Raw genomic sequence first — 26,471 nt, 5'->3', positions numbered from 1 at the left:
ATTCAACTAGCTTGGGCATCTCTTTAAATAAACGAGTTTATATCATGTATATAATATAATTGTAATTACACAGTGAACACAATACACGAAACGACACAATACACGAAACGAGAAAGGATCCAAAAGCAATATATAAAACTACAATCACAAATATGGAAATACTCCTTATCATCATACCAACACATGTGTATCTCTTCAAACAGTGCCTAATAACAGACCCAAATTATATAAGGAAGGAAAGAAAACGGGGCAATTGACAATGCAATGTGAAATACACAAATATCTAAAATTCTTCAAACCCTATTAAGAAAATCTTTAAATTACTATTTAATTACGCCAATGTTCAAAAGGAGCATGATTTTAAATGTAAACAAAACTAAAAAGTGAAATTTTATGATACAACATAGAGGCCTACTCATACTGATTAACAAAAAACTCTAACCAACCCAACCACAGACGACAAAGAGGCCTACATCACATCAAAGTCAAGGCCCTTCTCAAAATAAATTTCACTGTGCTCGTTAACCCTGCTTATGCAATGTTAATGACCATAGATCTGGACAAATGGGTCACTGGCTGTGAGAAATACTGCGGGAGTTAATCTACATAAGCTCTCATCAGTGGGAAGTGGACGGGTGGTTTACTTTTTCAATCTTTCACCAAGGCACTCACAACATGGAATTTTATTGACATGTGTTAATTTATTAATTAAAATCTAAAACATAACATTTCCTTGTTGTGATCATATATATGCAAAAACCACTTTAGATGAGAACTCCGGTCTTCTATTCTCGCTGAAAAATTGCAGCATTGGTTAAATTAACTTATATTGGCATCAACCGTCAAAGTTAACCCACTTCGATTTTTTGTCAGCGCACTGCAGTCAGTTTGTTGTTGCGGTTAGTCGAAGAGGTCCAAATACAGTACATCTACAAGCCACCCCCATTAGCACAAGCCAGGTTATAACATGTTGAGAAGTGTAGGATGAGCCTTAATCTTATGAGAGCGTATGATAACTGCCACATTTCATCAGATTAGGACACAAGGCCAACATGTGCAATCATAATGCCCACCAACATCCCCTTCAAAGATAAACGGCTGTCAAATACTTCTCATCATGCAAATGAGGCACAATCTTTATTTTATGATTTGAAATCGGCTTAAGATATGTTAGCCGGCGGTTGGAGGGCGTCACAGGTTGTTGGTTCTACTTCTTTCCTATCTTTTTGTTGTTTCTATCCGTCTTATTTTTTCCTAGACTAAATGGCAGTAATACCGTCAATGTGTACCTCTTTACTCAAACAAATAACACTTTTAAAGTAAATGTATAGGTTCAAAAACAGAACTTAATAAGAGGTAAGAGGCAAGAACAAAAACCACTTGACCAAAACTTCTGAACCATTCAAAAATGTTTTACAACATAATTGGGAATACATACCGGTACTAAGTGTGTGGTTTTGCAAGGAGCACGAAAAAGAAGACCAAACATTTTTTTAAAACCCGTACAAACATAACAGTAAAAGTCTACTTGAGCCCTCCATTCTGAATTTACTTGACCTACTATGCTCTTTCAGGGTCTCCATGCTATGGAGCCACGAGTGGGTCACTGACATCATGCACAAAAAACACTTTTCACTTACTTTAAGAGAGGGTGTCTCAAGTAAGTGTTTCTCAAAAAAAAAGCAATCTAAAACTGCAAATAACTAATAGCAAATATTTCAGTACGATATGATTTAGCTGTGGAAAAAACATAAAAATGAATCCCAACTAATAGCTGAGGGAAAAAAGAAATTTGAACACATATATAATATCAAAACATAAGACGAATTCTGAATAATTAAAACAAGAAAAAAAATTCATACACACGAAGATGGATGACAAAAGAAATCAGAAAACACCATACAACAAAGAATTAGTTTTTAGTCAGGGTTGAGAAAAGTTTATTGTTCGTAATAATTTCCTTTCTGTATTTAGTAAGGTATGTCTACAGAGATGCCAACTGGCTAAAAAAAAAATTTTGAACTTGTTGGGGTTGGACACCATGGAAACGTGCACACGGAGACTCAAACTTTACGAATCATAAAGTCTAATGCATCTTTTATGAAGTTTATTTTCATATTCATATGGTTCAATACGGCATGCAAAAAAAGATTAATATGTAAATAAATGTATGAGCAGGACTATACCACAAAATCCGGACAATGTTAGAAATATGGATTTCCCTATATATTGCGGAAAATCAGCACCTCTGTGTTTAACTTCACGACAAAACCCATCCCAGTTTCCCTGAATAAAAAAGATGCAAAAGACATGTGAGTGGAAGGAACCATGAAGATTTTAATAAAAGCTCAGCATTACCTCCATTTTAATCAAAGCTCAGCATTAAGTCAAGCTGTTGCTTTTATTTCAATATTCACAACCACTAACACCAGCGTCCATGCGGTAAATTGAAATGTTCTTCTTACATAGGTATTTACATAAACTCACTCTGTTCTTTTAATTTACAAAATTACATTTGTGGTGGCACTATGTCCAAGCCTCTCTGTTTCTATGAGGCCTCAACATAATAACAACAATGTACTTCTTTGAAGAATGTGTATTGGAGACCAAAAATAATTCAATAAAGGTACATGCATGCAAAATAAAATTTTCAACAATGACACATTGAAGCAAGCTTTATTTTTACCTTGGACAAAAAAAACATTAAAAAACTATTTACAAGCAAAGAACAGTTGACAATAAAACAAACAATTTATTAAATAAGTCATCATATCTACATAGAGTTTTCCTCATTGTCTACCATAGAGAACTGTAAAGGGCCGTCTTCTTCCTCGAGGCCCAGGTTCAGTCCTGCCAGAGGTGACACATCTGACACTGTCAACGACATACGGTCAAGGGCATGGCGGGGAAGGGGAGGGGAGAAAAGAAAACAATCTTTAACTACCCACATGCATGCAGCTTGTGCAGACAGAATAACAGCTATATATTGCATGGCATGTTCTACAGCTTGTGATCTCATCCATAATACCAGTGTACAACTTCACTTTCTGGATAATTTTGCTTCATGAAATTTTAAAAGACCCAGACAAAATTCAGCGGATTCCCCTCATAACAAACACAGTTACACCCAAAACAGCTGTAAACCAAAAGAAAAGAAAATCTCCAATTCTTTTAAACTTCTATTTGAGCAACCTCTCTAAACGGGAAACCCAGTTAAACAAAAAAAATATGATGGTCCCATATTAAGTGGCCTTCGCTATATATTTAAACTTCAAAACCAGCAGTGATTACAGAACCACAAATCAGAGGGACGCCACAATTAAAGAAGAGACAGTATCGAATTACTATTTCATGAAATTTTCATGGTCAAAACTTAGTTGCCAAATAGGCTACCCTCCCTTACACTGTTTTAATAAAACATCCCGAGAAAGGTGTCTGAAAATACAGAACTTCTCCAGAACAGTAAACGCACACACCGGTAGAGCCAAAGCAGAAGAAAGTATTGAAAGTACATTATTACGACAAGGGTGGAAAAACGAGGACAAAGTCCAGGAAAAAAGAAATTACAATTGAACTATTGAACAGCACAAAAAGCTCACACAACTAAAGCTCTACTAAAATCACATAAAACGAAAACAAACAAAAAATATCCAAGTGTCAAGCACAAAGGTTGGGCAGTCCATTATATCGTGATATCATAGTAAGAAGATAAGTAAAGAGTATACAGTGCTGGAAGACCTGCATATATCTTCACTGCAAAAACATTGCAGACACACTGACAGGTCTTTGTATCAAGGAAAAGTCCACAACTTGTTTATAAAGACCAAGAGCAGTTACCTGAGACCCTGACTTCTGGGGAAACCAAAGCGAGAGATCTCCTTTGAGAAACAAAGACACAGAGATGGAAGATGCAAAACAGCAAGGATTTCACCACAGAAAAAGTGAAAGGGACTTCGTTTTTTTTTAACCATGCAAATCAGTCTCTGATAACTTGTATTTAAATATGTAAAGGAGAACTGGAGGACTGGTGAAAGGAGACAATGACAGTACAAAAGAAAACAAGTACGAGTTTAAAATTCGAAGAGACAGATGATAAATAAGTGCTAACAAAAGGAATAGTCTAACAAGCACGTGGCAAAATTGGCAGAACTCAAAAATCTTCTCATTATGTACCAATCTGGCTATGAACTTGTTTCATACAATAATATTATGTGTTTGCTATCTGACCATCTTGTGGTTAAGGGCTGGACTCACAATCATAACAACTTAAGTTTGATATTCAGCATCAGAGGATTTATAAAGACATTGCATCCTTAAAAAAACCCACTTTATCTTGTTTCTGTAAATTTAGCAAGCCGTAGTTGAGGCAGTTTGGCAATGGCATAGACAGAAATTTTGTGAATGTTCTTAAATTTAAAGTAATGATGGGCACAGCTATCCAATTATTACAAATTAAAGTGAATCCTTTTCAGATCCCTTAAAGTTTCATTTTAAAAAACTATCACTATGAATATAAATGAGAACTAAGCATCACAACAGTCACTGACCTGGGTCAAGGCCAGAGTCTGAGTCCATGGACACCATCTCCGAGTCTGTGGGCTCACCAAAGACAACACCTGACATAGGTGGGTCGTTGGCTGGGGTGGGGGAGGACGTCTGCTGCTGGTCCAGACTCTCCCAGAAAGGAGTGGTCAGCGCTACATCTTCTGAAGCGGCGCAGCTGTTTGAGGAAGTCGCCAGAGGCTCCGCTATCCCTGCATTCATCAGCATCATTGCATCAGTCACAGAATCAGGCTCGTCTGCTTCCTCGTTGATCTCAAAAGGAACTGATGGTTGATCAGCCTCAAGCAACTGCTGGCCGGCCTCGACAACGTCCAGAGCTTCGGTGACAGTGGCCTCGCCGACTCCAGTCTCAACTACAATAATGCCAGCAGCTTCTTCTGTCTCTTCTGTAATGGTGGCGTCACTATCCGAATCAGAGACACACTGTGCATTGTCAGGATCTACTACTGGGATGTCATTAATAGTCGGCACATCTGAGGCATTAACATCAGATGAATCAGCAGAGATTCCAGAGGGGTTTTCCAGGTCCAGCTGGGGCATAGGTACATTATCCTCGACAGGGTCAATTGAGGGATCTGTCATCTCCACCTGACTTGCTGCTTCTTGTTGGAACTGACAGAGCGAAATACTCATTTCGACACTGTCAACACCTTGAGAGCATACTGTGTCAGGCAGGACTTCCATTTCCCCACTCCCCAAGGTGGTATCTGCCTGGCCCTCCGCTATATATATATCTGCCTGGATCTCCGCTGTATCTGCCTGGCCCTCTGCTATATATATATCTGCCTGGCTCTCCGCTGTATCTGCCTGGCCCTCTGCTATATATATATCTGCCTGGCTCTCCGCTGTATCTGCCTGGCCCTCCGCTGTATCTGCCTGGCTCTTCGCTGTATCTGCCTGGCTCTTCGTTGTATCTGCCTGGCTCTCCGCTGTATCAGCCTGGCTCTCCGCTGTCACACTGAGGTTGTCCTGGAGCTTGCTTCTGGTCAGTCGACTGCTGGATCTCGTCTTTTCTTCTGCAGCCATTTGTCCTCGAGTTAGTCGCTTGCTTCTCGTCCTGCCTGAAGATACCCCCTCCACAACCACTGCCGTCTGTTCTTCCTCCAAGTGTTCCCCCGTCGTCTCAGAGAGACTGGGAGTCTCACACTTCTCTGCAACAGGCTCACTGCTGGCCGCTGAAGCCCTGCTCTGAGCTGCGCCTCTCCTACCCCTCCCCCGCCCTCCTTTTTTACCTCGACCTCTACCGCCTTTCACTCTGCTCACCTCCAAAACTTCTGAGTGCAATTCACTTTGCTCGACAACAGGTACATTCTCCACATCACCAGACCCTGCATCAAGACCCTGTTCTCCACCTTCTAGACTCTGCACAACATTTGCTCCACCTACACACTCTGGAGGTTCATTCCCTCTTGCACTGACTTCATGCTGAGGTGCAGGGACGCACAGATCCTCCACCATAACCACAGGTTGAAGGGACGACACTTCAGGAGCTGAAACAGGTAATGAAGACACTCCGCTGCCTTCGACTTCACCAGCACTTTCACTTTGCTCTTTCAAATGTTTATAATAAGCATCACCTTCAGTGTTTGCGGGGTAATCAGCTTCAGTCAGTCCCTGCTTTTGTTGTACCTCCGCTGCCTCATCCTCTGGAACGCAAGCACCGCCACCAGCAGGCTCAACATTGGGTATTTCAGAACTGCCGCCAGCTTCAGCAGAAGTCCCACTGACAACATCTTCAGGTCTGGCATCAGCCACGGCAGCCTCGGCCTCTTCCTCATTGACCTCTGAAAGGACAATAAGATTCTCTCCCAGCATGAGCTCTGCCATCCTCTCAAACTCATCTGTGTCCATCTCATCATCACTGACAGCACCGCTACCAGATCCCTTACCAGCAGCAGCTTCATTTGATTTCTTCTTCACCTGACGTTTGGCTTTTGGTGTCTTTGCTTTCCTACTCACACTTTTGATATCTTTTGCTTGTGATGCTGTTTTCTGTTTCACAGTTTGTTTGGTCTGAGCGACAGACTGGGCGTGCCTGGCAACAGACAAGTCTGCATAAGCAAAGCAGGCAGTGAGGTCACTAATCTCTCCTTCAGACGAGGGCACGCCAGGCTTTTCTTTAGCCCCTGCCTTTGGTGCTGTTTTCACTTTGGCCTTGGTCGTGGTCCGCTTCAATTGGCTTTCCTTGGAAACATGAGAGGACTGTTTCTCTTTACTAACAGCCTTAGGATCTGATTCCTCTCCAAAATTCTCCATTTTCTGCTCAGCCTTAATCGAAGCAGTTCCAAGTTCTGTGGTACTGTCCACAGAGTGAAGGGATTCTTCTAGCTGGTTATCATGGGCAGAGTCGACACCAGGGGCTGGCAAGACTCCCGAATCTGCTTCTGCTAGCATAACATCAACGTTTTTGTTAGCCGAAGAGATTACAGCTTCTGTGGGACAACTCTCCGCAAAAGAATGACTTCCGTCAGCCACTTCAGTTTTGCCTTCCAAACCTGAATTGACCGACCCCTGGTTTAAAATCAGATTTGGAGCAGTTTCACCCTCCAATGCAGGCATTTCAAGAGACACAGTTACTGAAGTTTCTCCAGTAGATGCAGACAACTCTGTAGTAGTGGAGTCAGCAGTTTCATCTTTCAATAGAGGAAGGTCAGTTAGTGAGCTGCCTTCAACCTGAGTTGACGACATCTCAACCTTTTCAGAAACACCCATCGAGGGACCATCAACAGCCCCACCTCCCACTGAGGTAGAGGCAATTTCAGGAAAAGGTATGTCACCATGTAATTCAGAGCTTCCAGGCAGCGAGTAAGCCTGATTTGTCAAATCGGGAGCACTGTTTTCAGCCTGTACATTTGCTTGATTTTCTGAAGGAGTGGCTGGCACAAGTCCCTCGTAGTCAGTTGCTGTAGAAACAGCGCTATCTCCGCCAAGGTGCCCAGTGTTCGCAGGATACAGAAAGCCCGTTCCAGCCTCGGATTCAGTACCAAATGTCTGTGTAGGATATTGGGAGGCCGCCTCAACTTCAGAAAACTGAGTCACGGACATCTCACTTGGCATCTGCGCTCCAGACTCTAGGGGCCTCTCCACATCCTCAGCATCATCAGAGTCCTCCGAAGACGACTCGCTGTCACTGTAGATCCTTCTCCTCTTCTGCTCAAGTTCCTCCAGCAATTTTTTCTCCTTCTTCTCCGCCTGCTGCTCCTGCCTCAGCTTCTTTTTGATCATCTTCTCTTTCTCTTGAGCTAAACGGGCTTTGATTTCATTCTGTATCTTGGCCTCAAAGTCTTCGTCTGTAATGCTCTGAGGCCCCACAGCCTTCAACTTTGCCTTTGGATTGGCAATATGACCATGAGCCTTGGCAAACAATGTGTTTGGATTTTTTTGTTTTTGCTTCCCTTCTTTCTCTGCCCCTGAACTAGTAGCTTTGTCCTCAGGAATTTCACTGGGTAGTAGCTCGGACTTCACATAAACTACTGGCGGACGTACCGGCACCACTGCCATGGGTTTCTCCTCCTCTGCATCTACATCAATCCCCATCATACGCTTTTCTTCTTCCAATTCCTGATCTTTCTCCCGCTGATAATCCTGCCACGACTTGACCGTGGGAACCTCTTCAGGGTTGGGGGTAACAGCCGGAGCCTGCTCTACTGGGACAGAGGATGTTGGCTCATCTGGGATGGGAATGGTCGACAGGTCAAGATCTGTTGGGTCAACAGGCACATCTGACACCCCGCCCTCTCCAATGGTGACAAATTTCTCCAGAGGCTCGACTGGAGATTCCTGAGTCTGCCTGTTGGAGTCGTCAACCTTTTCTGCACTATCAGAAGTCAAAGGAGTCCACGGAGGCAGAATAGAGCTGCTCTTAGCTTTCATTTTTGGCACTTTGATGTCCACATCACCAGAGCCATCATCCTCCTCTTCTTCTATTTCCATATCAACCACAGTCATGTTCTCAGTTTCACCGACATCTTCATTATCTGAACCAGCATCTTTGCCCGAAACTCTCAGATGCCTTTTAGCTCCCGTTTTACCTTTGCTCTGTGTTTTATCACCAGATTTTTCTGCTGCTTTACTATTTTTGACAGATTTAGATTCAGACTTCTTTGACGAAGGAGGTAAAGGAGGTGCTGGTGGTTTTTCACGAGGTAATGGTGGTGGGGGTGGAGGAGGATTGGGGGGAGGAGAAGGACTCTTCTCCCAATATTTTCTTATCTCCTCTGGTGGTTTCCTCCCCTTCCTCACAGACAAGCTTGTTGCTTTTTCCAGGAGGAGTTGTTTTTCGTACATGGGATTCTGTTTGATGAATTCCTGGGAAAAATAAAAAGAATAAGTTAACGATGAGATATATAATTATACTCATTTTTAATGTAAAAAAACAAAAAATTATATCTTCACAAATTGCAATACTTTTAACATTGAGGTATATTTCATTCTGGTTGCTCATGGGCATGATTGGGTCAGTTTAGGCAAAGTTGATTAATGGTAGGTTCAGTGCACACTACGAATAGACCCCTTCTTCGTTATTTCAGAATTTGACCCAGACAGTTAAGCATAGAAAACTTTGACCAGCACAAGGTGTTGGACACGACCAGTCCCTTCAATAATGACCTCAGTGATTGACTGTAACATATTCACAGTTGCTGTGTCGAGAGGTTCTTGAAATCCACAGACATGGGAAATTCCAATAGCTTTCTATCAGCCTCTGTTCATTATCACATTCCCCACACCCCAAAAAATTTTTTCCCTGGCCTTGTGATTTGTAGGCTACAACCCCAAAGCCTTGTAATCAGCCATTCTTAGCCAACAGCAACAACCCATTTGACTTGCGACCTTGAAAAACAAATATGTTTGATTTTTAAAGGTCACAATATAAATTGATGGAGTTTAACCACATTGTGCCAAAACGGTAACTTGCTTTAGCCCCACTGTAAAAAAAAAAATCTGGGTGGCCCCAACTGAATCAAAACTGGCAGTGTGAGCTGGGTATTACTAAACCTTATTTGACAGAATGTGAGATCGGAAGCACTTACACATAGCAGTGTGTAAATATCAGATTTTCTTACAAGCCAAAGAGTAATCAGACAACAAACAAACTAAATATCAAGTCCTTAAGCCTCTAAACAAAAAATCTCTGACAGCTAACACGAAAGGATTTTCAACCTGGGTTTTATTTTCCTTTTTATTCTTTGCATTACAACATCCCTTCACACACACACACACAAAATCAAGCAGATCTGGTTTACACAAAGAAATTTTGGGCCATTTCATCATTTCTCCCAGTTGACTCTCATGTCATTGTCACACACCAAGAGTTCAATAGGCTAAGACTCTCCATCGAGTTTTCTTACCCACTCCTCATGAGCAGCAAGTCTAAAAGAGTGGGTTTCTTTCATTGGGCTGGGAGATAAGACACTGGAAAGCTGCCAGCCGTTCCTAATTTAATGGGAAAGGTAAGTTGTTCCCTTTCGAAGTACAAGGGTCCTGCTTAGTATTGTCTTACATGGAACTCCTACAACAATGTCCTTCTCATAATTTCTAATAAAAGACATTTTAAAGAATGAGAAAAGAAACCCTAATTCAATGTCCATAATTTTTAAAGTCAAACAAATGTTCATACATCCCCATTCTGTATGGACATTTTCATTTTGGTGGTGCTGAACAAACTCGAAGTTTAGTTTTAATAAAGAGTTTTATGGCACTTGCAACACAATATGGTCATATAAGTGCAGAAGGCTAGAGATGTTACAAGAGAGTAACAACCAAAAAAAGGAGCAGAGATCAGGACAATAGATGTTTGATAGAAAAGAAGGAGCAAACCGCACCGGACCACCCGTCAACCACCCACACAAACTCAAATGGAGACATCACAAATTCCAACTAGCATTCAATTCAGCGAGTACTTACAGCATATTTGTTGTCGTGCTCTTCACTTTTGAGATGTGCACTGGCAGTCTCATAGTCACCACAATAGGACTTGCACACTGTGCAGTAAAAGCCTACAACAGGGAACATCAACTCGATGCCTGAGGAGGGACAGGAGAGGTGTTACACTCGTTTTCAAGATGGTACTCCTGTATCAAAATTTCCTTGCACAATAGAACAAAACAACAATGCTAACTGTGTTACAGATAGGAAGTCAGGAAAGCATCGTGAACTCATGAACAAAAAACATTTTCGTTAAGAGGGTACAGTGTACCAAACTACTGATCAGACATTTATTTCAAAACCGAACGAAATGCACATAAATAAACTTTGCAAGCAAAAAAAGTTTCCACTCTCATTTAAGATGGAGCTTTAGTTCAACGAACAATCTTTTACTTTTAATGGGAATGTGCAATCCAGTTTACAAATTGAAAACCACAGCGTTGAAATCTTTTCTAGTTTCATCAACAACATTCAAACAGAGGAACCCCTTTTCAAAGACAACTTTACTGACAACTTGCAAATGTTTCATAGCTCTTTCCTTAATTAAATAATTCTGAAGGGCATGACCAAAATTAGTCAAAAGAACCTGTATCATGACAACAGTCTTCATTAAAGTACAGTCAGAAAAAATGTAATAATGTATAGCCAAAACACGCAAAATTCAAATTTCCCCTTCACAGCGATCTTACAGATAGAAATTTCCAATGTAAAAGTTAAAAGGTTTTCCAAACTCTAAAAACACCTGAAATTGGTAAAGAAATAAGTTCCTGGTGGTGCCCAGTTGACGGATTTTTACATTCACCTGCTCTGATTCTAGAATTTTTCTTGGCTCAATAAGTTGTACCCTACGAACCATACTTTTTATAGAATCAACAATTTCACTGTTGAAATACAGAACTTAAACATGCAAAGTCAAAACGTTGATGATCCTTATTTTGTTTTTTGTTGGGGTTTTTTTTTGGGGGGGGGGGGGGGGGGGTGGCTGACTCATTGACCCTCCCTCATTTCAAATAGAATTATGTAATTTTCAATACAATTTGGCCACCTGCCATTCAAAGATTAGAAAGTAGAAAAACTGTAGGTTTTCTAGGTTAACAATCAACACAGTTTGCTTAACACTTTCCACCCACGCAGCCCGCAGAGCGTGCAACTCTTATCCCCACGGACCAGGAAACAGATACGGTACATGCTATATCACACTGTTGCCGATCGCAGGGTTCCTGCCATGAACTTCCCATCAAATTCAAGGAGGTTTCAAGGACAAATTTTTTTAATTCAAGGAGGTTTGGTCAAGAAATTCACGACGAAAGCCTATTTTCGATAGGCCTATACTTGCCGGAAAGGAATCATATCATAGTTTCGATTTCCAACAAAAACTGTTCCCAGGGTGACTGCCAACCCAGCTTCTCAATGTTCCAGGTGGGCTCATCCATTCTCCAGGGGCAAGTTACATAACAAAGGCAGTGCATGCTCCATTTATATTTTATATATTATAATATATACACACACGCGCGTGCGCACACATGTAGGCACATTATATCCAGTCAACAACATGTCAGTGTGGCACTGGGATACTGTGTGACTTAAGTGTTTCAGTCTGTTCTTATACTCATTTATAATATTTTCCCCTCATCATATTCGCCTATATAAACTATATCAAAATGAATCTTGCTTTGAGCCTGAGAAAAGGTCTAGAATCAGAATATCGACCGTCAAGAACCAGTTTGGGAGTCAAAGTTTATATAAAAAACGTGAAAGACAAAAATTATAGCTCAAACTCAAAGTAGAGTAATAACATGAATGGCTCAAGTAGACCTATTCAGTGTGAGAGGTGTAAGAACTAACTGTGGGAGGGCAAGATGCAGTGACACTGAAAATCTGCGAATCTTGAACAGCAAGCTAAAAGAATATAGAACAATACATATAATTTACTATCACCTGCCCAATGAAACGGGAACCCTTTAGTTTAAAAAAACACGGCTTACAAGGTTCGAGTGAGACATCCCGATTCCACACAAGGCCTGCACCAACGCGCGTTTTGCAGAGAGATCAAGATCTAGATCTAGATCGAACAGCAATCAAAATTCTGGAACATAAAATCTGCTTCCAAGTTCAGTTTTTGTCATCCGGTGTTGCCTTCAACCCCATCCCGCCAACCCCCTCCCCCGCGTGCATCTTTTTTAAAAAAAATCAATACCCCCCATTCCCGAGTCCTATTCTTCCCAGCGCTCAGACTTTGCATGAACTTTGGTGACCTCAACCATCGCCGATACTCACGATGTGACGAAAACGCACAGGTTCAATGACCGGTCACGATGGCGAGCCCAACAAGAAGCTTGTATTATTTTTTTTTCACAAGCGGCAGCACAGGACAAATGATTTATTTTCAAGACGACACCGCGTTTGTAATGCAGAACCAGAACCTGCATGTTACAAGTGTGGCGTGATCAGACTACTATAGGCCCTACCAGCAAATTTCTGGGCGGTAACGAAAGCGAAAGCAGATCTTGATTTTCCCGATCGAGCTTCGGTATCGCACATACTCTTCCATTTGTTGCCGCAATAACCGCCTGTGCGCGGGTAACGTACTCTCGGGCCGAGAAAAGCCGAATGAATATTATATCACAATCGCGACCAGCAAAAATGGACTTAGGGGCCCTCGGGATTCCCGGGGCCTGGCAGTCACGCTGTGTTCCTGTCCGGTCTGGCAAAATTCAGGGAGTTTTCAAGGACCATTTTTCCTTGAATGCAAATTCAAGCAATTTTCAAGGTTTTTCTTTGAATGCAAATTCAAGCAGTTTTCAAGGACTCCTTGAATTCAAGGAGGCCACGGGAACCCAGCGATCAGTGTCCAGTGGGGAAAAGGTACGGCTTCTTACCGAGGGGGCAAAGTGTTAATACTCACATTCAAGACAAAGTTACAGAGAAAGATCAAAGAAATCCTAGCTAGCCTGTTAATCGAGAATAAAACGCAAAAAAATAACATACATCATCAGTGTTTTGAAGTCTACATTTAAGAGGACACAAAATGCACATACCCTTGATTCTTCTACCAACTGGTTGTCCAACTTTTCGAGTGGAGGATTTGCTTGAAGAGTTTTCATCTTTCCAAGGTCTTGAAACAAACTCAATGTTCTGTACATATGAATAAGATAGTATACATAAATATGATGCACCCTGTTTCAATTTTGAAAATCAAAGAAATGATATACATTGCTATTTATGTACTAAGCTAGATTTTCAAGCACATTGTGACAGAAAACTCAATACATTTTTGTTTTCAATTTCAATCTGCAATCAGTAAATTTCTGTACATGAATGCAAATCCTGCCTTCCCTTCTTATAACATGAAGCAACATTTGCAGAAAAGTTATATCTAAGTTTATTTACCACTTGTCCACAGTTTTACTTCTTTGAGCAGCACTGGCATCTACATTTTTCTAGTAATGTTTCTGTTTAAAAAGCATCCTGACAATAACTTCACCAAAATTAAATATAACTTTAAAAAACAAGGGTGATTTTGGCAGGCTTTGCTTGACAATGCTCTGCTCTGCTTTGGGGAAGAAAAAAAAATGTAAACATACACACATTGGACTATACACAAACTAATTTTGTTCGAAAAAAAAAAGGAAAAAAAAATTTATTATTTTTTTTTTAAACTCCCTTGCTGTTCATTTTAAGAGACACTCATGATAAATTTCTAATCATCTGAAAAAAAATTGAAACACTAGCACTAAAAAGAAGGTCCAGAATAACAATAATTCTCATGAGTAAAAATTAAGCCGTCAAACCTCGTGATCTTCCCACCCCCCATCCCCCCAAATAAAAATTATACTTCACGCCCTTACCAATGGAGAGGGAGAGGGAGAGGGAGAGAGAGAGAGAGAGAGAGAGAGAGAGAGAGAGAGAGAGAGAGAGAGAGAGAGAGAGAGAGAGAGAGAGAGAGAGTCAAAACTGTTTCAGATGTGCACCCACTGTCAAGGAGGAAAGTGGTTGTCTAAGGCAGAATCGATAAAATTGAAGAAAACAAACCATTCCCTTCTAATCTTAACACACACTTCATGATAATTCTAAGCACAAAAGGAGTACATACGCACAAAAGGAGTACATACCCCCATATGTTTCTTTCCATGGCAATGCTGAAGAAACTGGTCAGCAGAGTTACAGTTACTCCCACAGGCAGAACACCAATGATTTCCTCCATCAAAGTACTCATAGTAAATTTTGTTTTTGGAGCTTGACAAAGAGCTTGAATGTCTGGAGCTGGACGTTCCACTTTTTTTTGTGTCCTCGTTTAGCTACACAAAAGAAAAACAAAGTAAAATATGAAGACCCTTCACAAGAGAGGAAATCTCCAAATAAGACCATGAGTACAATAAACTGGCATGCATCGCCCTCTAAATACCAACTGCTAAAACTTAAATAATTCTATCTTTACAACAGCAACAACAACAAATAATATCATATATATCATCACGTGTAGGATGCATGCATGTAAGTACCATCATGTTTGTTACTGGACTTTTTATTACCAACCACACTTACAGTGCAACAAGGAGCAGCCATCTTGTTTCAAAGTACTGATTTTACTGCATTGCTCAGATCCATTGAAAAGTCGCTTTTTTATTTCCAGAAAGTCAAAGAAAAAAAATTAACTTTTGTTTCTTAAAGAGATAAGATGAGGGGCAACTCAGAAGCCCTGATTTTAAGGATAGAAACTGCATCCTATACATGATGATATAATATGAAACTTCAGTATCAGAATACAGAAATGAATAAGCCACAGCCTTTTATCCCTATCTCCACCACTAAACATAATATGAATACCAACCTTTTCAACTTTTTTTTTCGCATTCGCGGATTGACCATCTTTCGGCTCCAGCAGTGGCAAATCTGTCTTGGTGACCTTCACACTAGTCCAGGCAGTGCTCTTGTTATCTTTCCCGCTCTCAGTTGGCTTTTTATCTTTCCCAACGGAGGCAGCAGGTCCACCAGTCTTGCCCGCCACTTGCGCACTTGGCTTGGCCAATGCTGGGCCCGTGGCTTTAGTTGCAGCTGATCCTGTAGATTTTCCTGGAGCAGCGGATCCTGTAGATTTTCCTAGAGCAGTGGATCCTGTGGATTTTCCCACAGTAGCGGATCCAGTGGACTTGCCAACAGCCGTTCCTGCAGAACTAGGAGACTTCCCGGCTGCTGAAGCTGCTGAATCGGACAACTTAGCCTTGGCAGCTAAACCTGTTGCCCTAACAATAGTAGGCGCAGTTAGTTTGGTAGACGCCGCAGCAGTGGGTTTGCTAGATGCTGGCACAGTGGGTTTGCTAGACGCTGATGCAGCTGCTTTGATTGCTGTAAGGGGAACTGTTGACTTAGCTTCGGAAACTGTGTCTGAGCTCTTGCCCACAGGACTGAGAGGCTCGTTAAGGTCAGCACTGAGCAACTTCTCAATTTGTTTCTCCAGCTCCTCTTGGGACTTGCGATTGCTGACCAGCTGTGGGTCATTCGTCCCCAGTCCTTTCCTCTGGCTTTTGCGCATGAGTTCCCCCTGCTCTTTCTTCGTTTTCTCCAGCTCTGACTTCAGTGTGGAAAGCTTGGTCTGCCTCAGGGACAAGTTGACCATCATTTTTTCTCGCTCCTCTTTAGTAGCCTTTGACATCTGCCGAAAAAAAATAGAACAAACTGTCAGCCCCTTAAAGAAGCCAAAGACAAAGGAAAGGTTTTATGTTTATAAAAAAATTTGCTGTAAGACAACCTTTGTAGTCCACCAAACCACTTCCTTGAATATAAATTAGTATGACGACACAGTTGTACTGGAGATGAAAACAACACTGGTCCATTAAACAAAAATCAATGATGTTCAATCATGATAATCTAAACAAGAGTGATGCCTCTGAAAATACCAACAGCTCAACACACTAAAGCTGAACACAAGGAAGGATAATTATTTAAGCTGCAAGTCTGCATAATAACCATCACTTTTCGTCAGGAACAGCTCAAGATTAATTACAGCAATAATGGAAACAGTAGAGATATCAGAGTCCCCTCTAATCACCTACAGAACATGCACAAAACATGATGAACTGCCCAAGGACAGGGGGAAAAAAATTTACCTGCATTAGCTGGAGAATATCTTCCAAGGACTCATATTGCCAGTGTGGGGACAAAAAGCTGTCTAAAGCTATTCACTTTCATCTGTCCAGATTAAAAAATTCTAGCTAATTAAAAAGTTTGCCAATACACACGTAACTTTGTATGTCACTCTTTTAGGCCAGCAACCAAACATTTTTGGGGGGGGGGGGGGGGGGGCTGGGTAAAAACCCTGATCAAGTAATAGAAAAGTTTCTTTATTTGGGTCCTACATTAAACACTGACCTTTGAGTGTAAACAAAAAATGACTTACAGTAACCTACACTACAAAATGCTAATTTTGAGACAGCAACATTACCATGATTACCCTGTCCCCATACTTCAGTGTAAGTTTGTAGCTTCCTTCACAAGACAATCTTGAAAAGCACTCCCCAGTCCGCTGAGCTGTGTTTCATAGGCATGCGTTGAACTGTGGCGTTGATATAAATCGGCCAATTTTTTTTACATTTTAGGAGTATGCTGTAAATCCTTTATTATATCATTTTTTTGCCCCACTCCAGGCTAAAATTTTAGAAACTGTCAGAACTCAAGTCTGCAGTGGCCTTCAGTAATGGGCTTTTAGATTTTGTTAGTCATCCAGCTTTTTAGACCTACATGCAAAGACACTGAAAGATTTAACAGAACAATTTGTTTTTATCTTATGTTTTACAATCAGACAGATGAAAGTGAACAGGCTACAGCAGATATGAAAGGTAAAGGAAGAAGTAGTACCTTCTCGAACTTGATGTAACCCTCATACTACATCCATCTATTCATGAACCCATTCAAAATGACAACTCCATCTATCAATTTACATATATCTAATTTGTACGGGGAGTTTTTATAAACTTTTATCGATTTGTCTCTGCCAAAAATCGCATAAAATTATTTTCCGTAGTATTTAACTCTACTTTATTTGAGTAGCCAAGCCTGTTTTAGGGACCAACCTGACAACAAAAACTAATAGTGATCTCTAAAATAGATGGTACTAAAAAGCTTACCTTTAAAAGCAGTTCTCTGCGCTGCTCTACAGGAATCTCTGTCAATTTTTCAACGGAAGAAATGATGGTGATCTTAGTTTGATCCACAGTCTGTCCCTTTTCTTCTAGCATCTTCTGCAGGTATGCTTTCCTCTCGTGTGCTGGCAGTTTAGAAACATCAACTTTTGGCTTTTGCAGTTCTTTTTCACCTCGGTGGTCAATTTTGTATTTGTCCGTAGCAGGCTTTTGGCTCGTTGCTTGTTTTCTTTGCACTGGGGACCTCCGTCTGGTAGGTGACTTTCCTTTTTCATCTTTCGAATACCTCTTCGCCGGGTACCTCCGTCGCCGGTCAGGGGATCTAGATCTTCGCTTTCCAGGACTACGCGAGCGCCGACGTCCTGGGCTCCTTGAACGTCGCCTGTCTGGGGTCACTGATCTTCGTCGACCTGGGCTTCTCTGCCGTTGTCTTTCTGGTGTTCGAGATTTCCATAAATCGCGAGAGCTAGGGGACTTCGACAAGCGAGGCCCCGGACTTCTGAACCTCTCTCGCGAGCCTCTTCTGGGCACATCATAATGGACCAGATCATCGTAGGCTCGACCCTGATAGATCTCAGCTCTAGGAGGGCTACGACTTGGTGAACGGTATCTACGAGGGTACTGGTCAGCAGGAGATTCGTAAGGAGACATATCCCTATTCCGCTGTGGAGACCTATACCTTTCAACGGTATAGTCATTGCGGCCACTCAGAGAGCTTCTTCGACCTGGTGATGCAGAACCAGCAGGAGAGAGAACTCTTCTTGTTTTGGGATAAGGGGCATTTGAGCTACCATAATAATCATTGTAACCTTTACCACCCATTTCGTCTCCAGAGACAGGGTCATATGGAGACATTACTCGTTTCCGATTCCGCCTGTACTCGGGGGACCGTGAACTTCGACCGGGTGGTGACTTGGACACAAAGCGGCGCTGATCTGACCGAGCAGGAAGAATGATTCTTCGTGTCTCAGAGAAATCGCTGCCATTGTCAAAGTTGGACATTACCCGGAAATTTTCAACCTGGGCCAGCTTAGACCCAGATGGAACACTCAGTCTTTCAGAAGAAACACGGTCTCCCTCCTTCCTCCTTGAACTGAGCGTCGAGAAAAGAGGCACACCACCAGAGTTGTCCACTGCTTCCTTCTCATCCGGATAGTAATACTCATCTTTGTAGTCATCTTGAAATCGCTCACTGACCCGATGCCTTGAATCATCGGGTGATCTCCCATACCCACTTCTGGAAGAGACTGGTGGAGAGTCTTGATGCACATTTGATCTTCTTGAGTACTGCAGCTCATCTCTACCTCCGCTTAATGATCTTCTAGATTGTTGAGTCTCGTCATGTCTATCATTAGAGAAAGAATGCCTGTCCTCGATATCATCTCTTTTCGGGAAACCTTCATGGTAAGAATCTTTTTCCTTGTACCTACCAGCCCCTGGCTTGTCATCCCGTCTGTTTGAGCGACTATCTACATTACCTTTTCCCCTCTCAGAACTTACACGTCTCTCGGGACTCCTCTCATCCTTATACAACTCTCTTGTCTTTTCAAACTCTGAACTCGGCCCTCTCCCCCTCTCGGATGCTTTACTTCTGAACAAACCCTCTAGGAATTTCTCATCTACTTGCCTTCTAGATGTAGGAGACAGTCTCCCTTCCCTATCAGGACTTCCCCTGCGACCACCCATACTAGCTCTTGCTTCTCTTAACAAGGTTTCAATATTTGCATCATCTTGCTCATGTCTAAGCCTCTTAACTATATCTTTCTCACGAAGTTCTCCACTCTCACCTCCTAAGAAAGAAGCAGCCTCATTCACAATCCCAGTCTGAAGGCTATCCTCCTCCTCTTTTTTTTTACGGGCAAGCTCTTGCATTCTTTTGGATAGATCAAAATTAAAGCCAATAGAGTGAAGAATATTTTGCACGGTAGAATCAATGTCTTCGTTTGAACCGGACTCTTGGGAAACCTGCCTTGAGGGAGAAGAGCTTTTAACCTCTGCCTTCTGTGAAGACTTGCTGGATTCCTTCCTTTTGCTACTGTCTGCTGCAGAACTGCCTTGATTAATAGACTGTCGCCACTGCTCAAAGAGCTTTTCTTGGACATCATACGTGTCTGTCTCTCGTTTAATCGTCTCCGCATCGGGAGGCAGAGAAGCACGAACACTGGTATGGACCGGGGGAGCGTCTGAGTACAAGTGCTCGTCTTCTTCATCACCTCCATAGCTTTCAATCTGACTCAGTCCCCCATCCACATCGCGGTAGGACGAGAGTTGACCAAGAGCACCTTTCAACTCTGCAACACTCCTCTGACTCTCTGACTTTGACACAGAAGATGATGACTGTGGAATAGTGGACTTGCCGCGCAGCAGCTGCAAGGTCCTTTCTAGGGTACTAAGATTAGACAATGACTCACTTGTACTTGCACTCTGTGATACAGTGCTCACACTTGGCATGCTGCTCTTCTGTTTCAGGATAGATTTTGGCTTTTGCTGTGCTTCACCACTTGCTGAGGGAAACAACTGAGATGAAGATTTTGAAGACTCACTAACAAACGCAACAGACTCTCTGTTGTCCTCATTTTGAAGTGACTGTTCTAATTTTGCAGTAGCTTTAGAAATACCTGCAAACAGAACACTTTTCAACCTCTCATCTTGTAGAAGAGCATCTAGATCCAAGCCTGACATCTGGTTCCCAGTCTGGGAACTTGGTGTGGATTCTCGTTGACTATTTTGTGGCTTTTGACTGGTATGTCCATAATCTGTCACAGAATCTGCTGGTCTGCTCCCATATCGACTATCCCCCCCTCCTTGGGCTTGACTCTCTCGGCCATATGATGAGTACTCTCTTGAAGGTCCAAACCGATCAGAAGGAGGATGGCTGTAACCCGGCTCCTGTGAATGAAATTATAATTCAATGTTAGCCCACTGCAGCTAAAACAATTAGCAATTACACGCAGGACATGGATCAGCTGTGATTTCCTTGCAACCTTAAACTGTCCCCGGAAAAAGTTGCATTCGAAAATAGCAAAAGTTGCAAAAAGCTGCATTTGAAAAAAGCAAAAGTTGCAAGATGCCTATAGCTATTTTAATGTAAAAAAACCACTGAGTACAGGTAAATGACATACTAAAAAAAAGGGGTACAGAAATGGACGAAAACCAAGAATAAAGATCTGGAGTAATTCTGAGATTTTAGTTTCTTAATCTTTAACCATTTTCTGTACATCAAATGTACACTGTTGTATGTGACATAACAGGCCCAATGACCTTGCGGTACCTAAGGCACCTGCCTCGGGATCGGGAGGTCGGGGGATCGAGTCCCAGCTCCGACGTGTGATACCTAAGACTTTAAAATTGACATTTTAGCATCTTTCCCGCCTGGGGCCTAGCATTATGGGAACAGTGCTAAGACTGGTCATCCCGTTGTCAGAATACTGGGTGGGGCAAACGAGTTGTGCTATACCGTTTGTCTCATGTGTGGCAGCACGGAAAAAATGTCTAAATAGCACTGTCTCTTAACTCTTTATCTTCGGCAAGTCGCGGTCCGAACCACTGAGCCAGTGAGATGCTGACAGCGGCTCAGGCATACTCCTTTACAACGACTTCGACGTCAAATTACTTTTTGGCAATAGGTCTCTTTTACCGGGAGCGCATTCATTAGATGAAGAACTGTGAAAATAAATTCACTTGTTTTGATTTAAAAACAGTTTTGTGGTGTTTATGTCATTTTTAAAATTTTGTACCAAAAGAGGACCCCAGCATAGTAGGTTTTTACCCCCCTTCGGAGATAAAGAGTTAAATAACCTTACAATTAGTGTTGCATGGTATCTTAGGGGTTTCCTTGATGAACCGATCCATGTCTAGATATCTACCCTCCTAGCCTAGATTTAAAGTCTCACAAATACTAGATCAATCTACTTGGTGCTATAGAAACAAATGCGAGCTAAGTAATCAGACGATCGTGTTTACAATTGATTTACTGTACTGCAGATCTAGATAGAAGTAAAAGATGATTCTGTCCAAGTGAATGCCTCGCTCTTTCAACAATCCGCTTCTTGAACGTGTAAACAGGTCAGTGAACCTGTGCGTTCACATCACATAATGAGTATAGAGCTCCGGAATGGGAGGATTACTGATTTTTTTAAAAGGTACAGTCGGGGGAGGGGTAGGACCGTGGGGTTGAAGGCAACACCGGATGACAAAAACTGAACTCGGGAGTTCTGAACTGCCCGGTTACCGTGTATGTGATGTGACACTGATATTAGGCCTACAACATGCCCGGTTGCCGCGTACGTAGATATTGAGGCTAGGTGCCCGGTTACAGTGATTTGACATCGAAGTCGTTTTAAAGGAATGACCGCTTTTTCGGTAGTTCCCAGGCCCCCATTATTATTCGCCGGTTTTGGCTTCAAGAGTAGGGGAGTTTCAACATGCAATTAAACGTAGAACGACGCAAACTATATTTAGGTAAGGCGGCCATCTTGTTTGACGTCAGACCTGGATACCCCTCCGATCACGTGACCACATCTAAGTATAGCCAACCGCACGGCACCAAAGATGGAGGTGTCTATGTATATATATATATATATCAAGCTTAATCTACCTCTCGCTGTTGGAAGTTCTGATGGCCGAATGGACAGCGCGTCTGCGTTTGAAGTCATTCAATTATTTTATGAGCGGTTCGAATCCGGTCCCGGAAGGGTTTTTTTTTTCTCTTCTCCTACTCCTGACTGACCAACAGTTTGTCCCATAAATTATAATTTGTTGCTTTGTAGTTTGTTTTTTAGTGATTAAGAATACTGGTGGAGGTAGATCTAGATTCTAGATCTAATCCTCCAGCGTCTTTACGGCAGTTTTCGGGCGGTTTATTGTCTTTGCATTTACTGTGTTTCAATTTCAAACATCAGCGTTCTTAATCTTACTGTTCTGAGCATCAACGATCTAGATCTAGATCTAAGCGATCTTCCATCATGTCCAACTACTAAATCTAAGAATTCCAAAATGTTATTAACATACCGAAAACACATCCGGTACCTCCACGGCCTTCTTAAAATCAGCAATGCCCACTGAGCGCGTTTTGTTCTGCCGATTTTTGACCCCCGGAGCGGGGGTGTTTCGTGGGACGCACTAACGCAAAGGTTGTTGTCTTCAACTCGCTCTCACGCCGCTTCTCGTGAATGGATATGAATGAAACTTGGCAGCCAATTAGAAAAGAGGTCAATCTCGTAGTATGCAGTTTGACAACATTGTACCCATCCAAGAAGTAGTCGAAAACCTTTGAGAAAGTGGTTGATGTGGTGCGCTTTGAAGATTTTTAGGAGCTGTGATTTGTCAAACTGACTGATATGTTGTACACCATTTTTCTTTATTCCCTTAAAATTGCATGCTTCTGTGTTTAGCGGTTTTCGCGTAATCTTTAAAAATGTGGGAGTAACTAAGGGAAAAGCGGCATTGCCATTTGCGCGTGCTGGGTGAATGACCGGCGGCTGGGAAATTTCCACTGAGTGACGTCATCAGCCATTGGTCTCCTCGGGCGCTACAAACGAGGCCCCGCTTATGTGAACCGGAAAGGGGGGGGGAAGGATACTTGAAAACTAAACGGGGGCCTTGATAACTTGCGTTTTTGTTGCATTTTAGTCACAATACAATAGATGTAGTCTTTTTTACTTGCTTGATTGCATGACAGAAGAATAGAAACAGAAAAGCAGACTTCTTGAGAAGTGGTATGGCATTGTGTTTGCGTTATGAAAGCCTATTCCCCCCTCTTGGGAAAGCACACTCTTGGACTCGTCCTGTGTGCTCTGTTTGGAAAAGTGAGGCTTTAAGATTGTTATAATTAAAGAGTATGGTACGTATTTAGTCCAGTCTCAGAAGATAGTCCCGTTTATACATTGTTATGGTTCACGCGTGCGTGCGTGAGTGCGCGCGCATGTGTGTGTGTGTGTGCGTGAGAGAGAAAGAGAGAGAGAGAGAGAGAGAGAGAGAGAGAGAGAGAGAGAAAGAGAGAGAGAGAGAAAGAGAGAGAGAGAGAGAGAGAGAGAAAGGGGGGGGGGGTGAGTTGTAGCCTACACATGCGAAATATTCCCATGACTTGTAAACTATATATTATTTGAACGCATCTTAATCTACCACACAATAGGACACTGTCCAACAATGGATAAACACAGGGACGATCTTATTTTCTATAACAAAGTGTGCATGCTTTTACTAGTAGAGAAGAACTGGATTTATTAGACTAATAAATCCAGCTCTCTACTTACATTTTTGTGACAAATTGATCCAGAGCATTGCTTGACAAGGAGGAACCTTTTCTGTTGCCAAGTTTCATTCAAATATCATGACTTTGGGAGAACATATGACTGACAATCTTTGTAAATCCTTAAAGAACGCCACTTTTTTACCTGTTAATGACTTTACAACTCAAAAAGTATGACAGATATTTAAAATCTGACAGCATGACTAGATTCTGCATTAAAAAATGTACTAGACTGCCAAGTTTCATTTACATATCCCAAGAAATAGGCGAGCTATGACAAATATTGTCTCAAAACGCACAGAAAACCACCACATTTTTTCCTATAAACGTCTTGATAACTCAAAAAGTAGGATAGCTATGAAAAATCTGAAAGCAAGACTAGATTCTGCACTAGACAATGTACTGGGTTGCCAAGTTTCTTTTAAATACTCCGAGAAATGAGCGAGTTATGACGAATATTGTCTCAAAACTCACCTAAGAACGTCCCATATTTTGGGTTTTTTCATTATAATAAAAGCGTACCAAAAATTAATTGATTAAGAAATTCGTAACTTTTTTGTTTATTGATGGATTTCAAAAATTCTAAAAGTCCCATGCTCTGTGAAGATAGAGCTACAAAATGCACCTATTTGCAAACACTTTCTGGCAAAAAAAAGTTTTTCGTGGTCATTGCTACATTGCTGAAGTACGGCTAGCCTGGCTGTCTACCCGTACTTAAAGTACGGTTAGCCAAGAAGTCTAGCCGTACTTAAGTATGGCTAGACTGCCAGTCTAGCCGTACTTATCTTAGGCCCTATTAACATTAGAAAACAGGGGGTTTAAAATATTTGCACTGTCATTAAGGCACCTGGTTTCATCTCAAATACAAATACTTTAGGTACTGTAAACTAAAAATTTATAATTCATAGGCCTATTATTTTTTTTTATTGTCAGTCTAGCCATCATATGAATAAGTACGGTTAGCCAACTAGTCTAGCCGTACTTAAGTACGGCTAGACTGCCAATCTAGCCGTCATTAAGTACGGCTAGCCTCTTCCTTTTTTTTTTTCTCTTCTCCTCCTCCCGACTGACCAACAGTTCCATATATATATATATAAAAATTATAATTTGTAGAGCTGCTTTGAAGTTTGTGGTTTTAAAAAAAATATATTAGTGATTAAAAATGCACAAGGGGTGGGGGGGGGGCTGGATCTAGATTTAGATCTAGATTCTAGATCTAATCGTCCAGCGTCTTTACGGCAACTTTCGTGCGGTTCATTGTCTTTGTGTTTACCGTGTTTCAGCGTTCTTAATCTTACTCTTCTGAGCATCGACGATCTAGATTAGATCTAGATTCTAAATCTAGGAAATCCTAAATGTTAGGCCTACAGAAAACACGTCGTTCCATGTGGGTATCCCAGGAAGTGATGACATCACAGTACTAAAATTAGCAGCCAATCAAAAAGATGCGTCTTTTCTACGTTTAGCGGCATGTCATGTCTCTCACTGCGCATCAAACATATAGTATATAGATTCTAGATCTAGATCTAGAGGCCCAAATAAGGGGGGTGGGAACTAAAACGCCAAGGAATGTGCCTGCGCCCTGAGCCGCTCCGAAGCGGCTCACCAGCGGCAGCAAAGCAGTTTCAACCACAACACGAGCCACTGTGAGCAGCATGCTGGAGATGGAATTATTGCAAAAAGACGAAGATTAATTGAGAAAACCTAAAACACTTACATGATATAATCCCCCTGGGGCTGGAAGTGGTGCTGGTATTGGGGGTGGAGCACCATAATCTAATACAGGTGGAGGTCCATAACCTGATCGATAGGGATCATGCTGAGGTGGTGGTGGCCTTGGTGGAGCTTGATAAGGATCTGCACTAGATCTATATCCACCAGGTCCTCCATACGGCCCTGGACCATATCCCCTGTCATCTCTGTGGCGACCAGATCCACGTCCGCCACGATAAGACATTCCAAATGTTTGGCTTTAGAAACGAAAGCAGAAGTAGGTTCTGTAAGGACTGAAGAAACCCGTCTCCATGCAAGAACCGGTGGCGTGCTCAAGAAGTTTATTTAAGGCAATTTAAATTTAAGGCATTTTCTAAATTTCTGTCACAAGATATGAAATGAGATTGTGTATGAAAGTAAATTATTGGTTAAACTGTGGATATTAATGTGAAGTTAAAAGGTTAAATAGTTATTTCGAGATAGACGACAAGTAATCCTTGCAGTTCTGTTTAGGGGTGCGCAACGTCTCATTTTGTCGCTCTCAGTCTCTCAGGGATTTGGCGGACATGTTTAATGTTTGGGTGCACAAAATGGTCTGCTGTGTGAGGCTAAGGGTGCCAGATTTGACTGAGATATAAAACTAATGTTAAATTGAAACGTCAAAGTAAAAGTCATTCACCTCATGGTTTTCAACCCACAGCGCCGGTTTTAAAATGAAACTGTTTGTTTTACAAGCTTTTGATTCCAAAGTATGCACTCATTTGAGAAAAATACATAGATCTATGTACTTTTATATATTATTATTATGTTTTAAATTCTGCTGAATGGCAAGGCTATGTGAGAGAAGAGAGAGGAGAAACGAAAGCAAAAAGGGATGTAGA

At 41.8% G+C, this 26,471-nt stretch overlaps 1 protein-coding gene across 2 annotated transcripts; it reads right to left on the bottom strand.

Moving 5' to 3' along the window:
* Positions 1-1,914: 1,914 nt before the first annotated feature.
* Positions 1,915-26,177, bottom strand: LOC101851217. 2 transcript variants are annotated; one of them, XM_005107223.3, is made up of 8 exons: positions 25,595-26,177; positions 17,613-20,516; positions 15,320-16,141; positions 14,601-14,786; positions 13,527-13,623; positions 10,468-10,586; positions 4,548-8,871; positions 1,915-2,874 (listed from the first exon to the last, which is right to left on the bottom strand). In XM_005107223.3, exons 1-8 carry the CDS (start codon positions 25,832-25,834, stop codon positions 2,774-2,776), a joined length of 8,793 nt encoding a protein of 2,930 aa, XP_005107280.1. In that variant the 5' UTR covers positions 25,835-26,177; the 3' UTR covers positions 1,915-2,773. The 2 variants fall into 2 exon arrangements, with proteins under 2 accessions (XP_005107280.1, XP_035828026.1); XM_035972133.1 differs by having other exon boundaries at positions 2,784-3,852.
* Between the last annotated feature and the right edge of the window lie 294 nt (positions 26,178-26,471).

The sequence above is a fragment of the Aplysia californica genome, unplaced genomic scaffold (genome assembly GCF_000002075.1).
Source record: "Aplysia californica isolate F4 #8 unplaced genomic scaffold, AplCal3.0 scaffold00587, whole genome shotgun sequence".
NCBI classification, from domain to species: Eukaryota; Metazoa; Mollusca; class Gastropoda; order Aplysiida; family Aplysiidae; genus Aplysia; species Aplysia californica.
The sequence above is the reverse complement of the archived record's forward strand: the minus strand, read 5'-3'. Positions and strand labels throughout refer to the sequence as shown.